Source organism: Parasteatoda tepidariorum, chromosome 11 (genome assembly GCF_982258835.1).
Source record: "Parasteatoda tepidariorum strain Cologne lab strain chromosome 11, Ptep-v5.0, whole genome shotgun sequence".
Classification (NCBI taxonomy): domain Eukaryota; kingdom Metazoa; phylum Arthropoda; class Arachnida; order Araneae; family Theridiidae; genus Parasteatoda; species Parasteatoda tepidariorum.
Window position 1 is genome coordinate 7,638,092 of NC_141765.1, and position 27,316 is coordinate 7,665,407.

Genomic DNA, 27,316 nt, shown 5'->3' on the forward strand with positions numbered 1-27,316 from the left:
TCAGTTTTATATTTTTCATTAAGTGCGTGATAATAAGAACTATAATTTTCAAAACCAGGATTTCTGGTTACCATATGAACGTGAAAATTACCAAATGAATTATTTAAATACCGTATAACTCTTCCCTTCCTAATTTTTTTGAAAGTAAAATGCATAAAATTTAAATATTGTTTTTATTTTCCTAATAAATATAAGGAAATAAAGCGAAACACAAGAACAAGTTTTAAATTGAATTTTAAAAATTTTTATGTTTAAAAAATATTTAATTTTCCATCCCGAGTTATCTCGGCAAATGAAAAAAGTTAGTCTTTGTATGATAGTTTTTAAAACTGGGAACAACGCAAAGTGATACTTTCTAAATGCCAGTGTTTACTGTTTTTTTCGATGGAAATTCAGTAACCATCTTATTAGATATAGTCCCTTAATCTAACACCAAATCTCCCAAACAAAATTTGTCAAACATCCAATCACAGCAAATTATGTTTTCTTTTCTTTTTTTATTTTACTTTATTTATTTTTTTTATTTTTTTTACTTCCAACTGAGTAAAAACGTGATAAAACAAAAGAAACTGAAATTCCGATTTTTCTCGGGATGCAGACTCGAGTTAACTGGGGTTAATGTGGGAAGCGGTTACGAAAATCATCATATTCCTGAATTATTTAACTTTCTTTTGGGATCATATTATTTTTGAAGTTGGAATGGTTCTCTTATCAACCTATTAAATTTATTCAAGCGCATTTTCTCTAGTCAATCAGAAATCATGCTCTGATATCAATTCAAGATCTCAAATTTTCAACCAAAAAAGCAGAGAAAAAGTTTTAAAGAAATAGAAATTACTTACAACTACCAATTTGAAGTGGACATCTTTGGACATCCATGGGAAAATTCTCTAGTTTCATTGGGCAACTAGCTCGAATGGTAAGTCTATAATAGAGTTAGTCTTTTTAATTTATTCACCAGGTAAAAAAGTAGTAGTTATACGATGAATAATATAACCAATGTACAATATGCAAAATTAACTATTTAAAGTTCATATTAGTGGTATTAGATGGAGTACGTAAACCTCCGAAATATTAACCGCTTCGGCTCATTGTTAAAAGTGAAAAAGTCTTTCTGTCACCCGAAAAGAAAATGATTTCGAGTTTTAGGAAAGAACTATCTTTTAAACAGGCTTGTGATATGTTTTTTCTTTACTTTATTGGCTTTAAAACTAAAATTTATTGTAAACATAAATGTAAGTAAATTACTTCATAAACATTTTTAACATAAAAACGTTCTCAACAATACTTCTTTGAACTGTATGTAAAAATTACAAGTGTTCGATGAAACATAAAAATTAATTATTTACTTAACTAAAACATTATCTGAATAACTTTATGCCCTAATTTAAATCTATTTTATCATTTAAAGAATGCTAAGATGATGAAAAGAATTGTCACATTTGTTACAAAAGACGGAAATGCTAATACTCTAAGTTTATTATCTAAACTAAGTTCACATGAAACAGTCAAATTGTCTTAGCTGATAATGTGATTTAATGACCCTTAATGAAGTTGGAAATAGTAAAGAATAACCCAGATTTTCATTTCCTCAAATTTAATCAAAATGGCATCTTTTAATCAGTATATGGACTAAAGGAATTATTTTTATTACTGGCATTTCACATTTCTGTTCAATAATAGATGTATTTAAATGAAATCATTTTATTATAGGGAAAGTAAATAGTAGTTTCTAATTATATTGCAATGGTTTTTTTTTTCATGATATTAAGTTAATAATCAAACAGTATTAACTCTATTCTTAAATTATAATTCAAATAAATTTGTGATGTTTCAATAGTGAAAACTAAAAAAGTTGCTATGAAAATATATTTCTTTTACGAACCAGTTTTATGTATGTTTTTTAATTATAATTGGTTATTTACTCTATTTTATTTAATTTTCATTTTACTAAAATAGAAACTATGTGTTTTACATGCAAGCATTTTAAAATGATGAAATTATTTTTTAAAATTTAATTTGAAATATAAACATTTCGAAATTATACAATTTATTATTTTTATTTGTAACATGAGTTTTATTCTTTTAATGAGTACCATGCGTTAAAAAAAGTGATTGTTCCAATATTGCAAAAATGTGGATTAAAAAAATTTTTTATTTTCATTTTTTTTTACTATTTTACTACTTTCTTACATCCGAAAAATTAAACGAAAGCATCTTTTTTGCATCAACTGATAAAATGTAATTAGAGCGAAAGCTTGCTCCTATAATTTTTAATAATATAATTTCAAAAATAAATGGATTTGCGATTTTACTAATTCATGAAAAATAATTTAGTGATTTCATTATTATATTTCATGTAGAAGAAGAATTTACTTTTATTTAACCTACAGTTTTCCAGCTATCACGGCATTTTTAAAGTACAGGGAAATTATGCCAAAGTAATAATATCTCACTTTCATTTTTTAATTGCATATTTATAAAAAACTAACTAATGTTCCTCTATTCCCCCCCCCAGCATTGAAACTCCCTCAAATCTGATAAAATATAATGATATTTTAAATTCACAATAGCATATTTAGAAAAGTAAATTCAGTTGTGTTACATGTAATTATTATTTCATTCTTGATATATGTGATTTGGTTGTGATCTAGTCAACAATAAAATGATAAGTTAAAACTTTTTTGAATTAACTGCATATATCTGTATCTACACGTTTTTATAAAGACTAAAATCTAAAACTGTGAACTTTACCTTGATGAATAAAGCACTCGTCCATCTTTATAAAGTCTAACAAATTTATTGGGCGTAGTGATAGTATGAAGATATGAATTTTTTCCATTATAAAAATATGTATCTGGTCTCCAAATTCGTTCAAGCATCGATATGGACAGCGCCAATGTTGGCATACTACTCGTATAAGCAAGTCTTCGATCCACCCAGCTTTGACGAAAATAGCAATCCATTGAATATGACTGAAATGAAAAGCACATGTGAGTAGTAACATTAGTAGCAAATATGAATTAAAGAAAACTTATACCATTCTCGATCTAAGAAAAGATAATTTCTCGGACGTTTAGAGAGAAAAGAAAAAAAAAACTTTCGCAGACATAATACATAAATACTCAAACAGTTTGTTTTTAAAATATGCAATTATTGTAACTTTATATAAAAGCAATTTGTTAATATATTAATAGCAACAAAATTGACGATAGCCTGAATTTTAAAAATAATCATCTGTACTTGAGGAAAAAAAAGAACTGACCCTATGGAATACAGATTGTGTGACTGGAGAATGATTATTAAGCTTTATATAAGGCAAAACATGATATCTCCCTTTCACAATTACTCGAGCGCAGCTAGCTTATGAAATAAAAGGATAAAGTTCTTGTGATGGAAAAAACTTCTGCAACACTATGGCAATTCTACAACAGTATATATATATATATACATACATATATGGTTGAAGGCACTACTGCCTTTCAAGCTACCCACCCAGAATCATGGAAGTAAAATTGACCCAGTAAGTAAGGTTGACCATATTATCACTATCATTCCGCTGGTCTCAGATTTTTTGCTAATTCCATATTTTGGCATCTCAAATTTCATTTTACAAACGGTGTTCATACTTTTACCAGGAATCTTTTAAATAGCAATTGCTATTTTATGTGCAACGCTATTTATTTTACAATTGCTACATTTTAAAATTACTGCTGATTCTTAATTTCTCCGCTGTCGGCATTTGTCCGTACTTTACACGGATTCTCTTGGCAGAGTAGAGTATCAATATACATAGTATGGTATCAGTACCTATAGTTTGTCTACGGTAAGATCTCCCCACGCCCCACAGTGTGAGGCCGTCTGTTGCTATGGAAGCAAGAATAGCGCATTTTAGGGATGGTAGCTTCTCCTCACTCTAGGGTTAACACAATCGACCGAAGTAAAAGTTTCTCTTTCTCTTGCTGACGAGAGCCAAAACCTGTCCTAAACAGTGACTCTACTTGGAATAGTTATAACTCGTTACCATAGTTACTTCCACGGATCCAAACGAATGGCTAGGGGAATTCTTACTTTTAACAAACTATACAGTACTATAACAGCAGCATGTATAAAGTATCAATACGAAATTTAGTAACAGTATAAACAAAAGGGAAAGACTTGATTTACAGTTTATTCTATGGAGAAAAAAAATTCTGTTAGAACAACTGAAACATTTCTTGTTTTTCTATCTGAAATTTCAACTCTGAAATCCTTTGAAGTATTCAAAATAATATTTCCAAACAATTGGTATAAAAAGGCAATAGCAATATAGACATAAGTAAACAAATTTTCAGGAGGAGGCTTTTAAAGTTGAGATTTTAATAGAAGCCATATGAAACAATGCACAATTGAAAAATGAATTATTTAAATAAATTGGTTAAAATCTAGAAATATATAAACTTAAGTGACCTAAATTTTCTACCGGTTACTTACAAAATACATCAGAGATTAGAGACAATGAATTGTTTGAAAAATTGATTTTAATTTGTCGGATCAATAAGTGAAATATTAAAAAAAATTAAAAATAATCTAAATGGACGCGTTCTACATACGTTTACTAAGAAAACACTTCATATCAGCTTAATATTTAGATTGCTTCACTTTGAAATAAGTTTTTGATATAGATATTCTCATTTCAATACATAAAATTGCAAAAGGTGAGCTAGTTAACCATTTCCTAATTTACCAAAAACTTTTTTCACGTGTACCATCTTATTAAAAAAGTTTTTAATGTCCTTTCAGTAGATATTTCAACACCATCGATGAGAAGTATATTGTATGAGTGGATTTAAAGTAATTTTGTTTATTTTTCAAAATATTGTTATTTAAAACTCAAATCAGAGGACTTCTGAATAAAACTAATTTCCTTCCAATCTATCGGGACAATCTTATCGAAGTAGAGGAACAGTTCCTATTTATGAGGAACTTTCCTATTCCTAATGTATAATAATTTTTTAGAATAGCTTATAAATGTTATCTTTCTCACTAAAATTAAATAAAATGTATGAGTTTAAAACGAAGTTTAAATTTAGGAAAACGATGAGCAATCGAAATTTGAAAAGGAAATTAACATTAGTAAAAACTTATATTTTAGTTATTAAATTTCAATTAAATATTTATCTGTAGACATTTTGCCAAATTAAAATTTTGGGCAAATCTCTGATGATATAACCCTAAATTGAAAGTTTTTCTTTTTGTTGTTAAATTACTTGTTCTTTTTTAATTTTTTTTAAAAATTTTTCAGCTAGTTCTCGACTTGACTATTTTTCAACTTTTGAATACGTAAACGTATGCTTTAAAGCAATGACGCTCAGCTCTGATATTGAATCTGCTCAAAGGAACAATTTCATTTATTTTAATTTAACTTATATTTTTTAATTCAACTTTGTTTTTACAACGTGCATTTATTTTAATTTTACTTAAAGGATCCATACACTTTTCCTCTCACAATGATTAGGCTAACTTTATTTATAATGCTTTTCTCTGCGTGGTTGAAACATTAGAATGCAATAGAAATATTATGGAAATTTAATCTATCCAATATCAAAAATACACAGATAACTTTTTTTCTATGGGATATTCATAACATTTTTGAAAATCTGACATCACATTTCGAATATGATATACTCGAAATTGGGTTTTTTCAATAATGTATATTTAAAAAAACAGTATTAGGTAGATTTATTTGAACCGAAATCACTGTTTTGACAGTTTTTGAATCTCCAGTGTGTTTGATATGTTTATTTTCGTATAATATTTTTCTTTTGACACGTGTGTTTGTGTATTCATTGGTTATTGTTATTTCGTAACATTAATGAAATTGTATTGTAATTATTAACTAATCAATTTGATGACATGTTCTATCAAAAAAAGTAATCCGAAAAAGTAAACAAGCATTGAGTTTTCAACATTCTCGCAAAAACCTAATCAAACATATTTTATTTCATAACATCATCTAAAGTTTTTACAGCTGAAAGTTGTGTCAAGTTTTCAAAAGTATTGTTGTAAATAAAAGACATTTTGCTGCAATACTGCCCTTACAAATTAAACAACCAAGTTTCCTTTTTTTTCTACATTCGTTTTGAATCCCTGAAACTTCCATATTCTTAAGAAATTACATCTTTTCATGACTTTAGAAAGCTCTATATCCTAAACTCTAAGCTATACATTGCCTCTAACCCTTTTTCGACGTAGGTGAAAAAGAATCGTTTCCTTATTTCCGGCAATTTTATTCGCAGGATATAGATGTTGCTATATCCTAAGATGGAACCAACGGAAAATAATAAGTGCTTTCTATAGCCATGGTGGCATGTTAGAATTGTGGCAAACGTACCATATCTACTTCAGATACAGGACCCATACTACGAACTTCAATATCAATAAGAACCTGCGTAGCAGGACCTGCAAAAGACATTTTAATCAGTAAAAAATATTTAAAAAGAATTATAAGCATTACAAAAGGTTTCAATTAAAATTAAACTGAGTTTTAAGAGATTTAAGTTTTGATTGTCAAGTTATTTTTCATAGGAACTACAAAAACACCTTATACGGTAACCTTGAGAAATATTACGTGGATATGAACTCCAAACCAAGAATAAGAGTCAAATTTGAAATTGAGTTGTTCTTAGTCTTTTTCAAAATTTCTACTTAGAAAATTCATAAAATTGTTTAAATTATTAGTTTTTCATTATAAAATATTTTTTTAATATCAATCTTACTCTTATTTTTATCATTTAGTAAACTGGTTGCTCAAACAAACACAAACTTATTTCTATATAACGACATATATTTTGGTATGAAGGTGAGGTAACCTACACTTACTTAATTTTAATCAAAAACTCTTATGATTAGAAAAAATATTCAAATATGAAACACTAAAACTTTTTCAATAACTTAAAGTGGTTACTTTATGCATAAACTCAAAAAAACATAAATAAAAAAAGTGACTGCACCACTCTTAATATAAATGAGTTTTTTTAAACTGTTTAAATAACAATGAAGCGTTTCTTTTGTTGAAATAAGGAAGTAAAGATCTGATCAACAAATTGAAAGGGGGTGAAAAAAGTGTGAAGTCCGGACGTAAGTGATTATGCAGTGTTAAAAAAGAAGAGATCCATGAAGATGATCCTTCAGTTAGAGGAGGAGAAGGAAGATGAGTAAAGAAGAAAAAACATGGTCGGCATCTTTTATTCCCACTTTCAAAGTTCTTTCAAATACTTTATTCTTCCCTTTTCATCTTTTTTCAAATTAAAAAAAGCTTTCGTCCAAAAACTTCTAGGGGTCATATTTAAGATACGAGATTATTAAAATAGCATTTGATGATTTTTGCTTTAAGGATATATTTTTCTCTTTTGCAACTGGAAACTTTATTTTTATACCCAAGTTCTTAAGATTAAAAAGTCTATCACGAACAATTTTGACAAAATAAGATCATTACTTCGAATAGTTGAAGATGTTCCCCTAAGTGTCATTTAAATAAAAGAAAAAAAATGTCTGTGCAAGTTTTGGAAGTATATGCGTGTAAAAATGTTGTTAACAATTATTATAATCGAATTCGTCACTGTACATAATGAAAAAGGCAGTGTATTAAGTAAATATACATTCTTTAACTTTGTAATTGTAACTTAGAAATGATTAATTCTTTTTTTTATATATTATTATTGCACTTAAATAAAGTTAAACTGCCAGGAAAAACGAAAAATAGGATTACTTAATCCGGTTCTTTAATAAAGAAACTTCAACAGTTACCAAACATAAAATGAAACAGAGAAGCACAGAGATGTTAAAGAAAATTAGAAGAAAAAGAGAGGAAACGACGAGGGAGAAGAAGGAATTGACCTTACCGAGAGGAAAGAAGAAACTAATTCGAACAAGATATTTAGCCAATGGAAAGGAACTAAGAAAGAACATGAAAGGATTTCCAGAAATCTGGATCAGCGACTGAAGAGCTTTGATAAATGATTTTAACAGAATGAAGACAATGATTAGAAGTTTAGTTAAATAGGCAATAGAAGAACAATTAATGTCTCGATTTTGCCCACATCTTTCATAATTTTCAAGTCAAAATTTAGGAGAACGTTTAGTTTATTCAATATTCACAAAACGGAGCCATGGTGGTTAAGGAGACAAAGCACTCGCCTCCCAATGAAAAGAACCGGATTAGAATTCCGGAGATGGCTGGTCGATACGAAATCCGCACCCGGCTTGCCCTGACCGCAGTGCTAACGTGAAATATCCTCAGTGCTAGAAGGATCATGGATTAGAATCCCCTTGCAGCCAGGCTAACCGTGAGAGGTTTTCGTGTTTTTCTCCTCCATGCAACGCAAATGAGTGTTAGTTCCATCGAAAAAGTACTCCACGATGGCAAATTTCTCCAAATACTGGATCCAGTAATTCCCTTGGTTTCAGGAGTGGGTTCAAAATTACAAGGCTACGGAGCTCAACATCAGGGCTAAAGAGAATAGAAGGGCTGGTTCACTCCTTTGAAGAAACTCTCGCCGCTCCAATCCTCCGATTTTCTCTAGTGACGTACACTTTGGCGCAAAGCTCGCACTTTTACTTCAAGAATAGAGCGTTCGGCCTTACTAGCTCTAACTAACATGGGAGCATTTCTTTTTGTGACATATTCTAAGACATTTGTTATTTTCTATAATGACTTTCCTCAGTTTTTGCCGTGAATTTACAAAATTTTAAAACTATGAACGAAATGCCAGTTTGCGCGATTGCAACTTGCAAAAATTCTGATAGAAAAACAAAAGGAAAAAATATAATTTTCCGCGTGTTCCCTAAAGTAAATGAACAACTATGTGAAGAATGGATTCCGAAATGACACAGTTAATATAAAACAGCAATACGTCTTTTCTATTAAGAACTTTTATAAAAATTCGTTATCTAAATAGAAACCGCCTCGTTACTTCAAAAAGAAAGGCATGTGAAAAAAATTAATAAATGGATAAAGTCAGAGAAAATTAAAACGTAAGTAAAATGTAAAAATTAAATATATAGTGTACAGTTGAAATTCTCCTAATTTCATAACTTATTTTTTTAATGTAGTTATTCTAAATATTTTTTTTTAAATTATATTCTCTTGAATTTAAGTATCCATAAATTATATCATCTTAAATTTAAATATCTATAAGCAATTGTAAAATTTCTAATGTCATTATGAACCTAAATTATTATTTTGCTTCAGTAATTAGCGTTTAAGGTTGATTTTTCCTAATGATTAAGTATGAACAAATTGCTATTAACGGCATATTTTAAAATCGGGGATTCTAAATTTAACTCAACTTATTGTTATAAAAGAATATGTAGATAAAAAAGTGTCGATATATGCTTTCATTTTTCTTAATAATTAAAGTTAAAACTGAACTTTTTAAAATAAAGTATTTATAGTGTCATTTTCGCCAACTAGTAAACTATTTTTATAAGTTTAAAATGATATTTTTTTAATATAATGGCCAGGAAAGTTTTTTTTAAACTATGTTTATGAATGGAAATAATGTTTCAATTACGAAAAGTTTGAAAGCTAAAAACCAGAAAAAGTCTAACTTATTTTTACAAAGAGAAAGATGCTAAATTATCATAATATCCTTGCGTGCGATCTTCCGAGATCTGTGGACACAGTGACGTCATGCGGAAGGAAATCGTAGTTTCAGCTCTAAGAGCGGAGTGAACTAGCCTCTTTAGCCCTGGTTCAACATTGGTAATCGTGAACTGGGTCAGCTGTTCAACGACGGTTCTAAAATAAAAAATATATGCAAGGCTACAATGAAAAGAAATCTAGTAAGTACTACAGCCATTAATGTTAGCAATAGTGTCCTAATAGCAGTAAGGTTAATGATATTTAGTCTATTAACAGGAATGATTTTCTTTTGCTCAGTTAGAGAGTTTATTGGATTGTGTAGTAATTTCGTATAGATAGAATTAATAATATTAGAGAAAAATCTTCGGTTAGCAGTGATAGATTTAAGGTAAAAGGTTTTTAATAGAAGAGAACACTGCAGAAACAAATTTACTGGGCTAAGAGGATTACTCATCGCTAAGTCATTGATACGATAAAATATGAAAGTTCAATGCTCTAAAAAAGTGCGGATAATGTGTATGAATTCTTCAATTTCAACTTAAGTAAAGTGGAATTCTTGTAATCTCATTTTCATTTCAATAGTGCATATACAAGATCCTGTTCTTTGCCTTGATTACATTATTCAATCTTATTCCTTTCATCTTATAGTTTTTTTTTACCTTATCATAATTTGCTTTGTAATTTTATTCTATAATTTTCTGTGCTTCCGTTTTTCAATCAGTGTTTAGAAATTAATGATAGTTCTTCATTATGGAGTTAATATTACGGAACGTCTGTTGATATGATAAAATCGCTTATTTAGCTTGTTCGCCTTTCGCTTGTTTAGCTTCAATCATTCGTGAGTTTGGCTACATGGAAACATGGTTCCATTTAGTAACATCAAATAGAGCTTGTTACAAAGTTGCGGTACGATACCTTTATTACAGTTCAATATTAGTCAAAGTATTATTTTTCTTAGAGTGTATAATATTTCAATTAGCATAAAAAAATTAATTAAAAAAATGCTGTGTGAAATTTGATTTACAGTCTTATTGGATATTGGGAGTTGCCATTTCGATAATTTATGTTGTAACTATAAGTGAATTATAAAGAAACTCAGATCTCAGCTGCATATTTTCAGAAAATTTTATATATATTTAATTTCAATTTACTTTTTATGAATTTAATCGTAAAACATGCTCAGCACCGGTTTAAGAACGCTTAAATTTCTGAATTGCTAATTTATTTTGGTCAAATCTAAGCGAAAAACATTAATTCATTTCTTAATTCTTAAAATAAGGCATCTTTCGTTTGAACAGTTGTCAGGAACAATGTTAGATCAAACTTTTCACACATTCTAAATTGACACTTATTATAACTGTTTCACTAAACTCTTTGTTTTATTTATGTTATTTTTAATTTTATTAATGTTATTTTTAGCTTTATTAATGCTATTTTTAGTTTTATAAAGATTAGTTTTCTTTTTACTCCTAGCGAAATTTTAAATAAATCAAGTAAGTTTTTCGGAAATGAAAAAAAAAGAGAAAATAATAACTATGTTTTAGTTACAAAGTATGTTTCTTGGAAAGTTTGAAACATTTGATTGAAAGAAAATGGTTTTGAATTAATATAATATATTTTGAATTAATGTAATATATTTTGATTGAATATATTATATTTAGAATTAATATAATATATTTGGAATTAATATAATATATTTTGAATTAATATAATATATTCTGAATTAATATTACATATTATGAATTAGTATAATATATTTCGAATTAATATAATATATTTAGAATTAATATAATATATTTCGAATTATTATAAGATATTTTGAATTAATATAATGCACGTTATAATTCCCGGCTAACAGTAAAAGCTTACACATAATTGATGAATTCCTACATGTATTGAATGTTCTTAGCGGTATTGAATGCCTAGTTTATTTCCTTTTCAGAATTATTTGTCCAACTTTTTACAAAACCTAAGAATTAATTAATTAAATAAAATCTTTAAACTTTTAAACTAAATAAAAAAAATCAACACAAAATGAAAGGAAGTCATAAAAAACTATGCAAGAAGGCATAAAATACGAATCAATGCTTAAAAAAGGGGGAGGAAATAAAACGACTTATAAGAAAAAAATTTTACACGAGTGAAACTTAATATTTTGTAGTAATCTGATCAACATTGGTTTGCACTGGCAACAGACTAATCTTTATCACTTTTTAGAGCAGTGAAAAATGCTCTTATGTGTTTAGTAAACGATTTTCAAAACACTAATAGTTCATTGAAGTTTCGTATAATAAGTCATGCGATAAAAAAATAATGTTACTTCATTTTCAAAATCAATATTGTGAAAATTTAGCTTTATCATTTACATTAATATCCACATACTTCAAATACTTTAAATTGCATAGATAAAGACATTCTAAAATCTAAAAATATTTTGTATAAAGAATGTTAAAAGTATGTCGATTTTTCAACGAGTGATTCAATTGTTGGTTTTCAAAAGAAATCTCTACAGGTTTCCCTAAAAAAGTACAACTTTTTCCTTAACAAAAACTACAGTCAACTTTTTTTTGTTGGTAAGAATTCTATTTCGAAGGAAATATTTAACTTAGTAGCCTGAATATTTCGATTCAAATGTATTTGGAAAGGTGAAAATGTTTGAAAAAAATATTCATACTATAAAACTTTTACCCAAATCGTTATTTACTTTAACAAAAGGTAGCATAGAACGATGACTTCTAGCAACGTTATTTCAAGCACAAATACAATCAACTTTGTCTTCAGTCTTCTTCAAATAATTAAAATTCCTTTAATTTACGGTAGGGAGCATAAAATTTGAGTGTCTTAATAGTGTAAATTAGTAATTTGTACCTTAAGTCATACTACATGGGAATCAACTAGTAAGAGATTTGAAAATTTTTAATTTAACTATTAACCAAACGAGAATTTTTAAAAAATTAAATATATTCATGATTTGAAATATATAAATACTCTCATTCAATTCATGAAATGTCAAACAGGTGCTTTGATGGATTTAGAAGGACTCCTCAAAACGACTCCACCCTAAATGGAGAATTTTTTGCACCTCTAAAATGATATGATTGAGCAGGATATCAGTAATGAATGATTTTCTGATAAATGTATAATTTATTATAGTTTTATTTGAAAGAAAAAATATTCAATTTATTAAATAAAATTAATAACTGCGGTTAATGGTTTCCAAAAGGAAATATCAATGAAATTTTAATTAAATAAATATTTAACATGCAATGCTTGATAAATACATGCAGAATGATTTTAAAGAAATAACATTTTACATAGTAACTCTAAACATGTAATAAAATACCTATTTGAGAGTGGTTTTTATATTCTTGGTTTTCGTAGCATTTTTTTAAAAAAAAATAAGTTTCTGTCACACAAAAGAAGTTTTAATTGTTATATTTTTATCTATACATGCCATGCTGGACATGTAAACTATTAATGAAAAATTTCGTTAATTGCCCGAAAAAAATTGGTTTTATTTTATTTAAACTCTTCATTACTGGCCTGATATTATTGATATCTAAGTTGCGGTTTCAATAATTTCAAGCAAATGACTATATACGATAAAAATTTCTAAGACTTTAAAGGCTGCATGTTTTGAGTTAGAAGCTCTGAGCCATGTTGATGTAGTTTCAAGGAAATTTAAAGATAAATATTCGCAAAAGTGCTGAACTTAAGGGATAAGAAATGAAGAATATCTTCGTGAAGATGTTTTATAATGTGTTGCTTTGGAAACTGATTTCAAAATTTACAAAAGTCAAAGCTAGTCAAAGCTAGCCACCTTTTTACCTCTTCTATACTAAAGTATAAAAAATATTGCAAATTTCTGTTCTACTGGCCATAAGTTATGATGAGATGAACAAAATATAGGGGATACCAAAATATAGGAGACGCAATCTTGGAATTATGGTCCCCATATTTTGGTCAGGAAAGCGATCCAAAGTTTGGACCTTTTAATAGTAATTTTACTTTTTGTGTATTTCGCCATATCTCACTCTATTTTTAAGAGAATTTTAAGAAAGATTCACACAGTAATAAAACTCGTTTATCTAAAAAAAAAATTCACGCAAAAATTAACTTTTAGTAAATATTTATTATTTACAATTATCATTTAACTTCATAATAGTCGAAAACAGTTTTAATTGCAAGGTATACAAATCGTTACATAATTTTAAAAAATGTAAATTTAAATGGGAAAATACAAAATTTGAGCGTAATCAGTCGAGTAGTTCCTGAGAAATCGAATTTTTAAAGTACGGCTTAAGTTTACCCTTGAACTATTAAGATTGAGTCCAAGAGCATGGAGATCCAATCAATAGATACTCTGAAAGAACCGTTTTTGGTATTTTGGGCACTGTACAATCCGATGCGACATTAAATCACAGTTTCAAAAATATTTTAATCAAACAAACCAAGCAAAATAAATAATTATTGAAAATTATCTAACTTAAATTTTAAAAGAAATATTTGGGGGTAAAATTTCAAAAAACACACACAAAAAAAACGAAAAACACAAAAAGCTGAAGTTATTAAATATATATATGTATCATAACTTAAAACAATTAATCAAAATACACATAAAAATATCACTAAATAAATATGAAATTAATTACTCATAATGCAATAAGATTTTTCTACTACTTTATCACAAGTTTTGCCACACATACGAAAGTACACGTGTACCTACATGTTCTTGACTGTATTATTTTCAAATATTAAGTAAATACCAATTTAATAGCTTCCTACAGATCAAAAACCTATTAAGTTAAAAGAAAAAATAATTATTTTCAGAACTACTAAATTACATAATATTTAAAATTACTTACGTTTTCAAGCTCGTGGATTTGGTGTCATTTCTCGAAATTCACTTCTTTTTGCGTGGAATTCTGCCCAAATAGCTAACATGTTTTGCATTTATTGGAATCCCCAGAATCAATAAGCGTCTACGAATGTTTCAGTGAGAGTAGACCTATAAACTTTCTTATTGAGGGTTTTCAGTAAGATGCAAAGGTCCACAGATATGGATCGAGGTAATGAATAAATTAATGATTCCAATTTCAGTTTTAGGCGATTAAATAGTGCCACACTTTTGCTTACATATGGTACTAATGAAATTAATGTAGTTTGCAAACTTTTTATCCAAAACTTCAGAGATTTGGTGGAACTTTTTAACTTTGATAAGCCAGCTGCAATTGAACATTGGTTGTAGGGGAGAGTCGGGTAAGGAGTATTGCTTATATTTCTGTATAATACTGAGTAATAATCAACATTTTTGCATGTTTTTATTGTTTTATCATCTAATTAAATAACGCAGGAAGAATAAACCAACAAAAGAATAGTTAAACTTAACAAAATAGAAATTTAAAAAAACATGTTTTTCAGCTCTTTTCAAAATGTGTCGGGTAGCCCCACCCAGTTACAAAAAATGTGTTTTTTGGCTAATTTTTCTGATGTAAATGAGAATGACCAATGTATTGACAATAGATAAACCTCATTTATCATTTTTATCGCAAAATTATCTTATTTATCTTATTTATTACATATTTATATACTTTTAGTGAATTCTATCATTTAATAACAACAAATGTCATACTTTTTATCATTATTAATGTATATTAATATATTATAATATTAATATATATTTATATTAAATATTTAACGAAAATAATTTCATTTAAGTAACAATAATTAATAACAATAGTTGTTTTTCAATATAAACTTATTTGGTTGATCCCGTCTCATAAACTTAATATTAAATACTTCTTATAAAATTACAAATTCACTTTGTATTTTGATTGCTTCTGTAGATTGATTTGTTCACAAATAAGTGAAAATAAGTAAGTAAGCAAATAGCTTATCATAATATTTATGATTTCTTGATATTAAATTTAATTTGGATATATCAATTACATTTTAAAAATATTTAATTTTTCATTCTTAAATATATAAATTTATCTTTCATAAAATATTAAAACATATATTTGTTGTTAAAAATGCATATAGCATTCAAATTTGAAGCAATAAAATAATAATCTTTGCAACCGTACATTTATCGACGAAATAAAATTGGGCGGTGGTACCCGACATTCATGTGAGCGGGGCTACCCGAAATCCAATTTTTTTGTAAATTTGTAATTACTCGAACAAATTTTTACATACAAACTTCTTTCTTTGCGCAAATTAAACTTAAGACTACATACTTTAATGCTGTATGTATAGAAAAAATTATTTTTTTAGTATTAAAATGAAGTTTAATCGAAACATTCAACCAATTTTTCTTAATTTCATGACTACTGTATTCAATATATTTTCAAAACTATTGTTTACCATGTTACCAGCTGCATTAATACTTGAAAATTTGAAAACAATATTTTTTTAATATAACAATTAATGTCCGATGGCCCATTGACTTGAAAAAATATTCTATACATATGAAATTGACAGTGGGAGGGGGTTCCCGCTGGGCGGGACTACCCGACTCTCCCCTATAGCATGACAATAAATCAAGATATTGAATTGTATTTACTTATGGATAATACATTATACCAGTGATTCTCAACCTGTGGGGCGCGAGCCCACTAGAGGAGTGCAGCGAAAATATCGAAAGGAAAATATTATTTAAGAAAATTGATTAACTGACTGAAAGAAAAGCACATATACGCATGGAAAACAAAATACATTTCGACTTATTTAATAACTTATTAAGGTAAAAAAACTTGAATGAAATCAAAACTTAGCGTGGGTGAGCTAAAGGTGGCCATGGCTAAGATTTGAGGATTTTTTCTAATTTTCTGATTAAGAGTGTGTGGCTTAAGTTTTTTTTTGTGAAAAATCTTACACTTATCTCTAATACATATCACATACACTTTTAATTGTAGAATAAAATTTCATTTATTCTATAGTGCAATTTCACAATTGTAGCTTTTGCCCATAAGGTAGTCCATATATTGAAATCACTTTTTCACTTACTCAAATCATTTTTAGAAAAGACACTTGGACTGGCAAATTTTTTTTACATATCATTTACATTGATAATTCTTGTGGGACGTCACTAGCGATTCTTTTGAGTTAACTAATTAAATTAAAACAAGAATTACTGAGTTAATTATTTCAAAAGAGTTCGCTAACCATAACTAGCTAGTAAGAGTTAACTAACCATATTGGAGTTAACTAGCCTAACCTAACCCATAACTAGTATAAAAATACCCAATTTAAGAAAATACCAGAATCCATCAAAAAAACAAATTGTCTTTGGTTTCGCCACAAGTCTATGAATTTTTCATCCTCATTAATTGAGAGTCCCTATGGAGTCTTATGAAATGGATCCCTAACCCACTCGTAACTTGCTATCAGTTTGTCGTCAGCAAGAAAATACCTTTTTTAATTATTTGCCAGCATGGCTAAATGATTTTCAAAGGTTACAAAAACAAATTTTAGATGTTCTTCTTTAGCCTCGTAAGTTTTAGTACAATTATCCACATTTGAAAGCATTATTAGGCTTTTTTGCTTCAAATTTTCGCTCCACAACTCCAATTTTCCACAAAAAGCATTAACTTTATCACTCGTAACCAACATATGTGTATTTACTCCTTGGAGTAGAAGATTCAAGTTATTTAATTTCTTGAATGTGTCTGCCAAGTAGCTCAATTTCATCACAAATAAATCATCGTGAAAATTCCTTCCGATATGCTTTCTTCTTATAGGAAAATAGCGATTTCTTTCCTTAATTCACAAACGCGTTGCAAAAATTTCCCACGTGACAACCATCTTGCCTCGCAATAAAACAGTAACGCTGAATATACTGAACCCATCCATGTCTTTACTGAGTGCGGAAAAGATTCTCGATTTCAGGGGTCTCATTTTTATATAATTTACTACGGTTGCAACCGTAGTAAACGCAATATTCAGACCTGGACTCATTTCTTTCGAAGCCAAAGATTCTCTGTGGTTCATGCAATGCGTCCAGGCGCGTTGAGGTGATTTTTGTTTTACAAGTGCTTGTATACTTTGGAATCTTCCTGACATTGAACGAACACCATCGGTGCATATTCCAACGCAATTTTTTCATTCTATGTTTGCCTCGTATATAAAATAATTTAAAATAGCAAATAATGAGAGTGCTGTTGTTTTGAGTTCTATTGGTTTGCAGAAAAGTAGTTATTCAACTACTGACATATTATCACGGAATCGAACATAGGCAATTAAATTAGCATCTTTATTACTATCGGTTGCTTCGGAGCTGTAATGAAAATAATTTGTCACTTAACTTAGAGAAAAGCTGACACTGTACATTTTCAGCTATATAACCAATTCGACGAGCAATAGTTTCATTTGAAAGAAGTATGGACTGCAATTGTTTTGAAAAATTATCATCTAGCATGGTTTCTACTGTCTCAATTGCTGCTGGCAAAATAAGTTCTTCACCAATAGTGTGAGGTTTTTTACTCCTGGCTATTTTATATGAAACTTTGTAAGATGCAATAAAAAAAAAATTATTCACCGACAAAGTTTCTGCAAAAAATGATTTTTGCTTTTTATATGATTTTAATTTTAATTCGAAGAATTCTCTCGGTTTGTTGACGTACTCACTATGAAGCTTTTCCAAACGTCGTTTAAGTTTATTAGATTTCATGCTGTCTGCGGCCAATATTTTTGAGCGAATGATACGCAGAGGCCTTTCTTCTTTATTTAGTTCAATACCGGTAAGCGCAAAATTCAAGTATTCTTGGGAATATTTTCTTGATTTTATTTTTGGAATCCCGCTCATCTGTGTACTTGTTGATGCTTGACTATCATCTAATGCTCGCTTACTTCCGCTTATGAATTTATCCATGAATCTCCGTAAATCTGCCGCCGTGAATACTCAATACGATGAATTGCAATTAACTAGAAAATATATGTAACGTAGGCATTCACGATAGATTGGACAGCGATAGAAGGATCAACTCGAATGAGACTGGCTGGAATTTAAACTTGCGTTATTGAACATTTTCCTTCTTCCTATGAGAAAACATTTGCTCTGCGTATGTTCGAGACTCCATCGGTGATGTGGATTACTTTCCACGAACATTACTTTTTTTTTATTGTTCAATCATGCTTCTGTTTTATTTCTTTTATTATTCAAAAAATCTATTCTCTGTTTCTAAATTTAGCTCACCCCGTCTGGGTTAACTTTCATTAACGAATTTCTCTACTGTCATATTATTTTAACGTTACCTCCCTGTTTGACTTTCATTTCAAATATAATATTTAAATTTTCCTCTCTTTCATTGGCTTCATCTGTTTATTGTCCCCTTCGCAAAATGCAAGATGTGATTTCTTCCCAATGTTGACTCGCTTTTACTTTTGTTTTGGCAGTTAGTAAAAAATAATTTAAAAACAGAATCCAAAATACTCAATATGCATTATATTGCAAGCGCGGGGGGCACGATGAAAATTATGATTGAAAACTGGGCCGCGAATACTGAAAGGGTGAGAAACGCTGCATTATACTTCTAATACTTACATTTTCTTCTTTGTAAGCATAATGGCCCTCATTTACATTATTTCAATGCTTATTCGTGTTAAAAACTTTTGAAGTTTGGATCGTGTTTAAATAGTTAATTTTTCTGACTTATTTGGGAAATAAAGGAAATGAGGTAGATGTTATGTATTTGAGGAGACAGTAAATCACATCATCATATTACATCAAAGCACATTATTATCGCATCGGCATATTATATATAGAAATTATCATCACAACATCATATCGTAATTGGAACTTTTCTAATTAGGGAAATTGTTTGATAAATCAGTTTTCTTATATTTAATAATTTAAAAGCAAGTTTTGTGCGACAATATCCTTAGACAAAGAAAGTCATGATGGCTTTCTATTGATGGACCAACATAAATGTGATGGGTACCATCTTGAATTTCCATCCAAAACCATCATGCATGGGACCATCAAATCTGCCCAACACCCCAAGTTAAGCACCTTTTCATGTTGGACCAGCATAGCGTACCCATGATAGTCTGTTGGATTTTTATAATGGGATACCAAAAAATCTATTATGATCCAACATAATTTACTAATTACTATTATAATTTTCCATTACAAACCATCATGCTTTGATTGGAACCATTAAGAATACCCAACACCTTGAAATTTAAATTGACCTAGCTTTATGTTGAATTAATCACACTCTCTTCGGAGGGCTGGCGTCTTTCACTTCCAACAGCGGATCTTACCTTTACCAGGTGCTTTATCAAGCGATGCTGCTTTGCATATCACTGAAGCAAGTGAAGAAAGCGTTTTTCATTACCGCCGCATACCCAAACACCTTTGGTCCACACTTTTTTACTTCATGGAGAGAATGCACATTAAATGGTAGTATCCGTTAAAGGAATTTTCAATTTATTTAAACGAAAATTGGTATTCACCACAAAACAAATTGATATTTGTGAAATAAAGTTGTTATGTAAACTTTACATTATGTTTAAAAATATTAGGCAAATATTAGGCAATTGTCAGCATGAGATGAAGAATACATAATTCAGTATGAAATGATTTATCTTATATGTTTTATTATAACTTATTCTATCATAAAATAATGGATGAAGATACATTATTAATAATATATATTATTTGTTGGTAACCCAACACCAAACAAACTTTGAGGGCTGACCATCATAATACTAAATCATAATTTTCCGTCATTAAATGATGGAAGTTGTTGGCCCAAGAATTTCAAACATAAATTTGTTGGTCAACGATCGTAGTACAAAAGCAACATTTTCCAGATGATATAATTTTTTGGTCAAAGAATTTCTTATGTTGGTTGATCCTCATGTAGTAAAATATCATCATCCAACATGAAATGATGGAAGTTTGTTGGCCCATCAAGATCTATTATCACATTATGTGAATTGTTGTATGATGGCTACCATCAAATGGTATTGGGCCTTCACGAAACCAATATAAACCATCAAAATATCTTGATGATCACTTTAAGAATTTTGTCTGGGGTTGCTTTAAGTAACATATATATATATATATATATATATATATATATATATATATATATATATATATATATATATATATATATTTATTTTTTAATATTCAAATGGATTTTTCTCCAAACATAATTTATCACCATCTAGGTACATTCTTTTCTGGTTTTATTATTTTTTTTTTAAAAAAAAGATAAATATTTCTATGTTCCTGGATTATTGCTTATTTGACAAAATAAATATCAAATTTTAATAAACATTTAAGATTTAAAGAAAAAGTAAATTATGCAAAAATTTATACTTAGAAAAAAAATAGCCTCTAATTTTTTGAAAAAAAATTGTTCGTCTAAAATTTTATGAGGTTTAAAACTAATTTTAATTGTGATTCTTAAACTGTATAATCTATGCTTAACTTTTTAGCCCGCTATGTTGAAGAGTTATAGTTTGATTTTTACAACGGGCAAAATTAAAAAACAGAACGACCTGAATATACACTCTATAACAAAAAATTCGACGCACCAAGAACGCACTAAGACGCGCAAAATCGACGCTCGATCAGGCTGGAATGATGCCGACTGGGGACGTATAGTCTTTAACGACGAATCCCGCTTCCAACTGCGTCCTGACGATCATCGAAGACGTGTTTGGAGACGCACAGGGCAGGAGGGGGGATCCTGCCTTCACTATTGCACGCCACACCGGCCCTCAACAAGGCATTATGGACTGGGGTGCCATTTCCTTTGACAGCCGGACCCCTTTGGTCGTCATTAGAGGTACACTTACTGCACAGCGGTACGTCGACGACATCCTAAGACCTGTTTTGCTACCGTTCCTTTTGCAACGCCCTGGGCTGGTTTTTCAGCAGGAAAATGCCAGACCACATACGGCACCTGTTGCTATAAACTGTCTGCAAGCTTGCCAAACTCTTCCTTGGCCTGCCAGATCACCAGATCTCTCTCCCATCGAGCATGTCTGGGATATGATGGGAAGGCGATTGCATCTGGCACGGAATGTTGATGACCTCGTTCGACAATTGGATCGAATTTGGCAGGAAATACCACAAGAGACCATCCGGGAGCTTTATCGGTCTATGCCACGCCGTGTGGCAGCTTGTATCCAGGCTAGAGGCGGGTCAACACCTTATTGAGCTTGTTACTGTAACTCTGCAACAAATTATTCAATTGTTCAGAAATTTTAATCATTTACTATTCTGTACATTGTCTTCCTATCCACCAATTTTCGTTTTAATCGGACAACTCCTTCTTTGTGCGTCGATTTCTTTGTTATAGCGTGTATTTGAATAAGCTTAATTTCAAACTTATCTTGTAAAATTAAAACACAAAAGGATAAAAATGCATGATGTTTTTTCTTCATTTACATTCTTTCTGAATAAAGCTTTTAAGTTTTAAACTAATAGTTAACTATTTCCATGCTTACAGATAACAAGTGTGCTATAAAAATGCAAAGCGCAGTTAGTTATGTTTTAATGCTGTTAGATGAATGTACAGTGCAAAAATAATAGGGTAGTTTTATTGAAAGAAAGAGAAATTTCCTGAAAGATAAAAATAAAGGATTTTTCCGAAGAGAAAAAAAACGCAATCCACAAGAATTATCATATTTTATCTATTCAGCTTGATCTATATATTGCAAAGCGTCATTCTGTTACTATTCTGAAACGCAATTTAACGAGTTTCTCACGATTCCAATACTTTTCTACTTCCATGTCTTACTGCATTTTGCATCAATAATAATGTTTTAAATTTCGAGCAGAAGTAAAAAGCAAATGAAAGTGAACAATTTTGAAACCTTTATTGATTTTATAAAGGACGAAGAATTTAATATTTACGAGAGAAAACTTTTCTTGTAATTCGTCGTTTATAAGACTTGACGCTATTTCTAAGATTTCTCCAAGTTCCCTCTTCCTTATTAAAAAATTTATAATTCCTTACTATAAAGCTTCTGTCAAAAATATGCATTTAGTCAAATTTTTGCTTACATATTATATTAACTTATAATTAAAACAAAAACAATTATTATATTAACTTATAATTGAAACAAAAAGAAATATAAAAATATTTTCCGCTTAATTTTATACATAATACTGTTTCTATAATACCACTACTACTGCAAACATATAGAGTATTACTGCTTATTTTTAAAAGGTAGTTTAAGTTAAAAAGCATTTTTTTTTTAAAAAAAGAGCATTTCAACTAAATATATGTATAGTTGGATAAGGTGTGATATAAAATGTTAAAACCAAGCTAAAAGGTTTTGATGTATTACACACGGAGAAATATTCTCGTAAAATCACCGTACTTCAAGGTAAGAACATTTCTGAAAAAGAAAACCACAATTCTAGTTAATATATCCTAAAAATAAACGGTATTTAAGTCATTTTTTTAAAATCTTCCGTTCATATGGTAACGTTTAGACCAGAAATTATGGTTTTCAGAACCATATTTTTTAATACCATGCATTTAGCAAAAAAAGTGAAAAGCAAATTAATCGTGTAAAGGATTTTAATAACATGCTCTAAGGTATCTTAATAAAATTACCACATTTACAAAATTTTAGCATATATTATAAAGCAAAATATCAGGTTGAGTAAAAAGTTTTCCGCCAAAAGGAAATACCTCCGTGCCAGCAGCAGCCATTGCCGTGGTGGTTAACTTTTTTTGAAACGGGCTTTTGTATTTTAAAGCAGAAAGTTAGAACTACACAACTGTGTAATTTGTTTGTCAAAACTTTATCATCTTGTGCACCAAAAAAGTTTTTAAAATGGAGCTATCACGTTAACAGATCAGACCCATTATGTACTATGAGTTCCGAAATAAACTAAGTGTAACTGAATGCCACAAGAAAATGTGTGAAAGTTTAGGTTTCAATACTGTTTCTTATGAGGATACAGTAAAAGTTTTGCTTCGAAAGTTTAATACTGGGAATTTCAACATTGAAGATGAACCAAGTTCTGGCCGCCCTATTGAGGTTGATTGTGACCAGTTAAAGCAAATTATTGTTCAAGACAGAAATTTTTCAACACGAACTATTGCGTTAGAGCTTGACATTTGCCAAAAAACAATAGCAAATACTCTCAAACGCATAAATCTAACAGTTAAGTTTAACCGTTGAGTGACTCGCGAATTGACTGCTGAAGACAAGAGCAAGAGAAAAGCGGCCTGTTTGGTTCTGCTCAGAGATCAAAGAAAAGAGGACGTTCTGGACAGAATTGTGACCTGTGATGAAAAATGGGTATACTACAACAATACTAGCCGTAGAGGAGGGTGGTCAGCATCCGGGGAATCAGCAAGTTCGGTTGCAAGACGAACGCTAACTAACAAGAAGGTCCTTCTCCGTATCTGGTGGGATTGTCGTGGAATTATCTACAAGGAGTACCTTAAAAGCGGGTAGGCTATCAACAGTACAATATACAGCAATATGCTAATCAAAGTTAGCGATGCGATTCGCGAAAAACGAGAAAACTAGCTCAGAAGGAAGGTGATTCTCTTTCATCAAGATAACGCTTGGCCACATGTTAGTGCAATGACCGGCATGACGCTCCACACGTTAGAGTGGGATTTGATGCAACATCCACCATACAGCACAGACATGGCGCCTTCGGATTACTATCTATTTTCAAATCTGCAGCTGCATCTTGATGGCACAATCTTCCGTTCAAATGACGAGGTCATAAATGAGGTCGATTGCTTTCTCTACTCGCGCACCCCCCAGTTCTTCGCACAAGGGAATGAAAAGTTGCCTAAACGTTGGCAGACTATTGTTGATTTGAATGGAGATAACTATTCTCATTAGCTTTGCTGATTTTGTATGTGTTTGTCATTTTTCAGGATTTTTTTTTTTTTGGCGGAAAACTTTTTACTCAACCCGATATGATTGTTAATTTCATCAAAATCATTATCAAAGCGCATTAGGTCAAAAACTTATTGGTGTAGCTCAGGTCTTTTTGGTATAGAGCCAGAAACACGGTAAATTTTACCATACTCTGGCAGTTGTGATCATACTTACTTTTATTAGTGTAGTTCTTAAAATTTCGCAGATTTAGTCTCAAAACAACTAGAATGTAAGACTTACGCACGATTTTGTCTATCCAATTCTATTAAATAAAATACTATTTCCTTTTCAGTACAGATAATTTTCATCCTTTATCATGTCCTGAATTATAGGAATAAAAACGATAAAAAGTTACTTAGCTTTGTCGCAAAACAAAAATGCAACAGATTTACGATATTTTTTCAAGGTTTTTAAATTGACTTATATTTAAAGTGACCAAATATTATAACAGAACTTAACGCTAATGTTTTGTTTAACTTTTTAGCTTCAATATTTTTTTTCTTTGATTATTTATATTTTTTTGTTCTTATGACATTTATATTTTTTTGTTCTTAGACATTTATATTTTTATTCGCTACAAAAACGTTCAAACGAACGAAAATTCGACAACAAATTGATATTCGACTTTTTATATCTTTGATATTTTTTATATGCATTTAGCTAAATATTTTAAAACAGAAACTTTTTGATTAGGAGCAATTGTTTTGTTTTGACCAAGCTCCTTTATTTACTTTATTTATTTTTTACTTGTTTTTGAAAATTGTGTTTATTTTTTTTAATTTTAAGTTTTTTTTATTTTATGCTTAAAAAGGAAATGCTTGTTCATAAGTAGAATTTGCGACAAATAACTAGAAAAAGCCATTTTTCTCGAAATGTCCTTTTTGGCAAATTCGTTAAATTCAAACTGTTCCAGCGAAATGAATTTTTATTCTATTGAGCTGAACGTTTGATACTATATACTTATGAATGTTTTTAACATTTTGTTGGAAAAGTTTTTTCCTTTTAAATTAAGTATTTAGTATTATATTTACATATAATCTTTTATTACAATCTGATGATATATTTTTCAAAAAAAGCGGGTTCTTGACTACTCTTTTACTGTTATTTATTTCTATTGTAAAAAATAGAAAAAGTACTCCCAGTAATTTTTTTATAGTTTCTAATATATAATATTTTGAAAGAATTTTGTCATTTTAACAATATTTCAGACGCGAGGAAGGATAAAAACAATTTAATTCCGATTTTTATATTCTTTAAGTTTCTTTAAATTTTAAAATATCTTTTGAAACTTTCTAAATGTGTTGTTCTTACTAATATAAACTTATATACTGAAATTTTCAAACCAATATCTTGATAATTTCTAAAAAAATATATAAATCGTCAACCCCACATTGTGGGTATGTTTTCTTATTTAAGATAGATTACAATTTATTTTTAAATTAAATTTTAATGAAGCAATTCATGTCGAGACATGAAAGAGTTTGATAAAATTGGAGACAAAGTTAAAGGAGGTAATTAGTTACCTACTCATAAAATATGTTTATTTTCGTTAAATGTTGCAACAAATTAAACACGCTCTTCTGTCGTATTTCAGTGCTATCAGCAAAGCTTAAATAAACGTTTTATAGAAACTTAAGTACCATAGGTGTGTAAATATACTTAAACTCTCTAAAACTATATTTTGATTCAAACTTAAGTTAAAGTAATCACTTTCTGCTCACTCTGAGAAATCGAACTCTAATAAATCTAAGTTTTACTATTTTGTTTGTGACTTTCAAACACATATGCATCAATTCTAGATAAATGTGAATCAACAAGTTTATTATAAGGATGAAAGAGTTAATTGCTTCTAAGTAAAGGGTATGATTAGAAGAGAATATTCTTTTTTCGTGATCGTTAATAGAAACTGCATATTTTTTTCCCGTGAAGATTCTCTTTTAATTAAAATTAATCCATACGATGAAGATAGTTTATAAAATATTATTAGAATATTATAAAATTGCCAAAAATTTTAATTTTTCAGAAACATTACTTTACATGTAGGCAGTTAAAGAATGAAGGAGTTAACAGTAGAAGGTGTAAAAATGTAGGATGAGGGAGAAGTTTTACTATAGGAGTTAAAAGAATAAATAATATCAATAACCATTCAGTAATTAATACAGATGAAAGTCGCATATTTGGAACACTATATTAACTTCAAAAATTAATATGGAAAACGTCGACATATTTCAAGGGCTTAAAACAGACATTCTTTATCAAGGCAGAAAAACGCGACAAAGATAAAAACAAAACAAATTTGAAAAAAATATGAATTATATCGTGGCCAATGAAAAAATAGAAAATTATGAAAGTAAAATAAAAACAAAAGACGAAAAACTGTTGTAGCCAAAAAGAGTTGACAATAGAGGGATATTAATACGAGTTACATTTCTAGGTGTATTGAAGGCGAAGCGAAAAATGTCATTAACAATGGAACCGACATTTATATGAATGAAACAAGATTACAGAGCATCAAAATGAGCTGGTGTGACAAGGATTGAAAGATTTTGGATACGTAGATTATATAATTCTTGGTAGCAGCATTTTCTGCTAATTTTAATGTTAAAACATGTATGGTTTGCCGAAAGCAGCTGCAGTTGCATTGGTATGGTATGTGGTAAACGCCCCAGTGATCATCTAGTGACCCCAGTGACCACTACTAGGATCTTTAATTTCGTTAATAGGCCTGTAAGCGACTTTAAACCTAAACGGGGAATCATATTAGCAATTTTGTAGAAAACAGGGGAAGAAAACGATTAAGTCAAGTCCGCA

The 27,316-nt window shown here is 29.4% G+C and overlaps 1 protein-coding gene across 2 annotated transcripts in view; it reads right to left on the reverse strand.

Annotated features, from left to right (window-relative positions):
* The window catches only part of LOC107453207 (gamma-aminobutyric acid receptor alpha-like), a 204,747-nt gene that overhangs the window by 34,784 nt on the left and 142,647 nt on the right, over positions 1 to 27,316 (reverse strand). For both annotated transcript variants that reach the window (XM_087155302.1, XM_071187536.2), the window contains 3 exons: positions 6,374 to 6,441; positions 2,755 to 2,975; positions 843 to 925 (listed from right to left, as the gene is read on the reverse strand). In XM_087155302.1, coding sequence (XP_087011428.1) covers positions 843 to 925; positions 2,755 to 2,975; positions 6,374 to 6,441 — 372 coding nt within the window. The remainder of the gene's footprint in view (positions 1 to 842; positions 926 to 2,754; positions 2,976 to 6,373; positions 6,442 to 27,316) is intronic.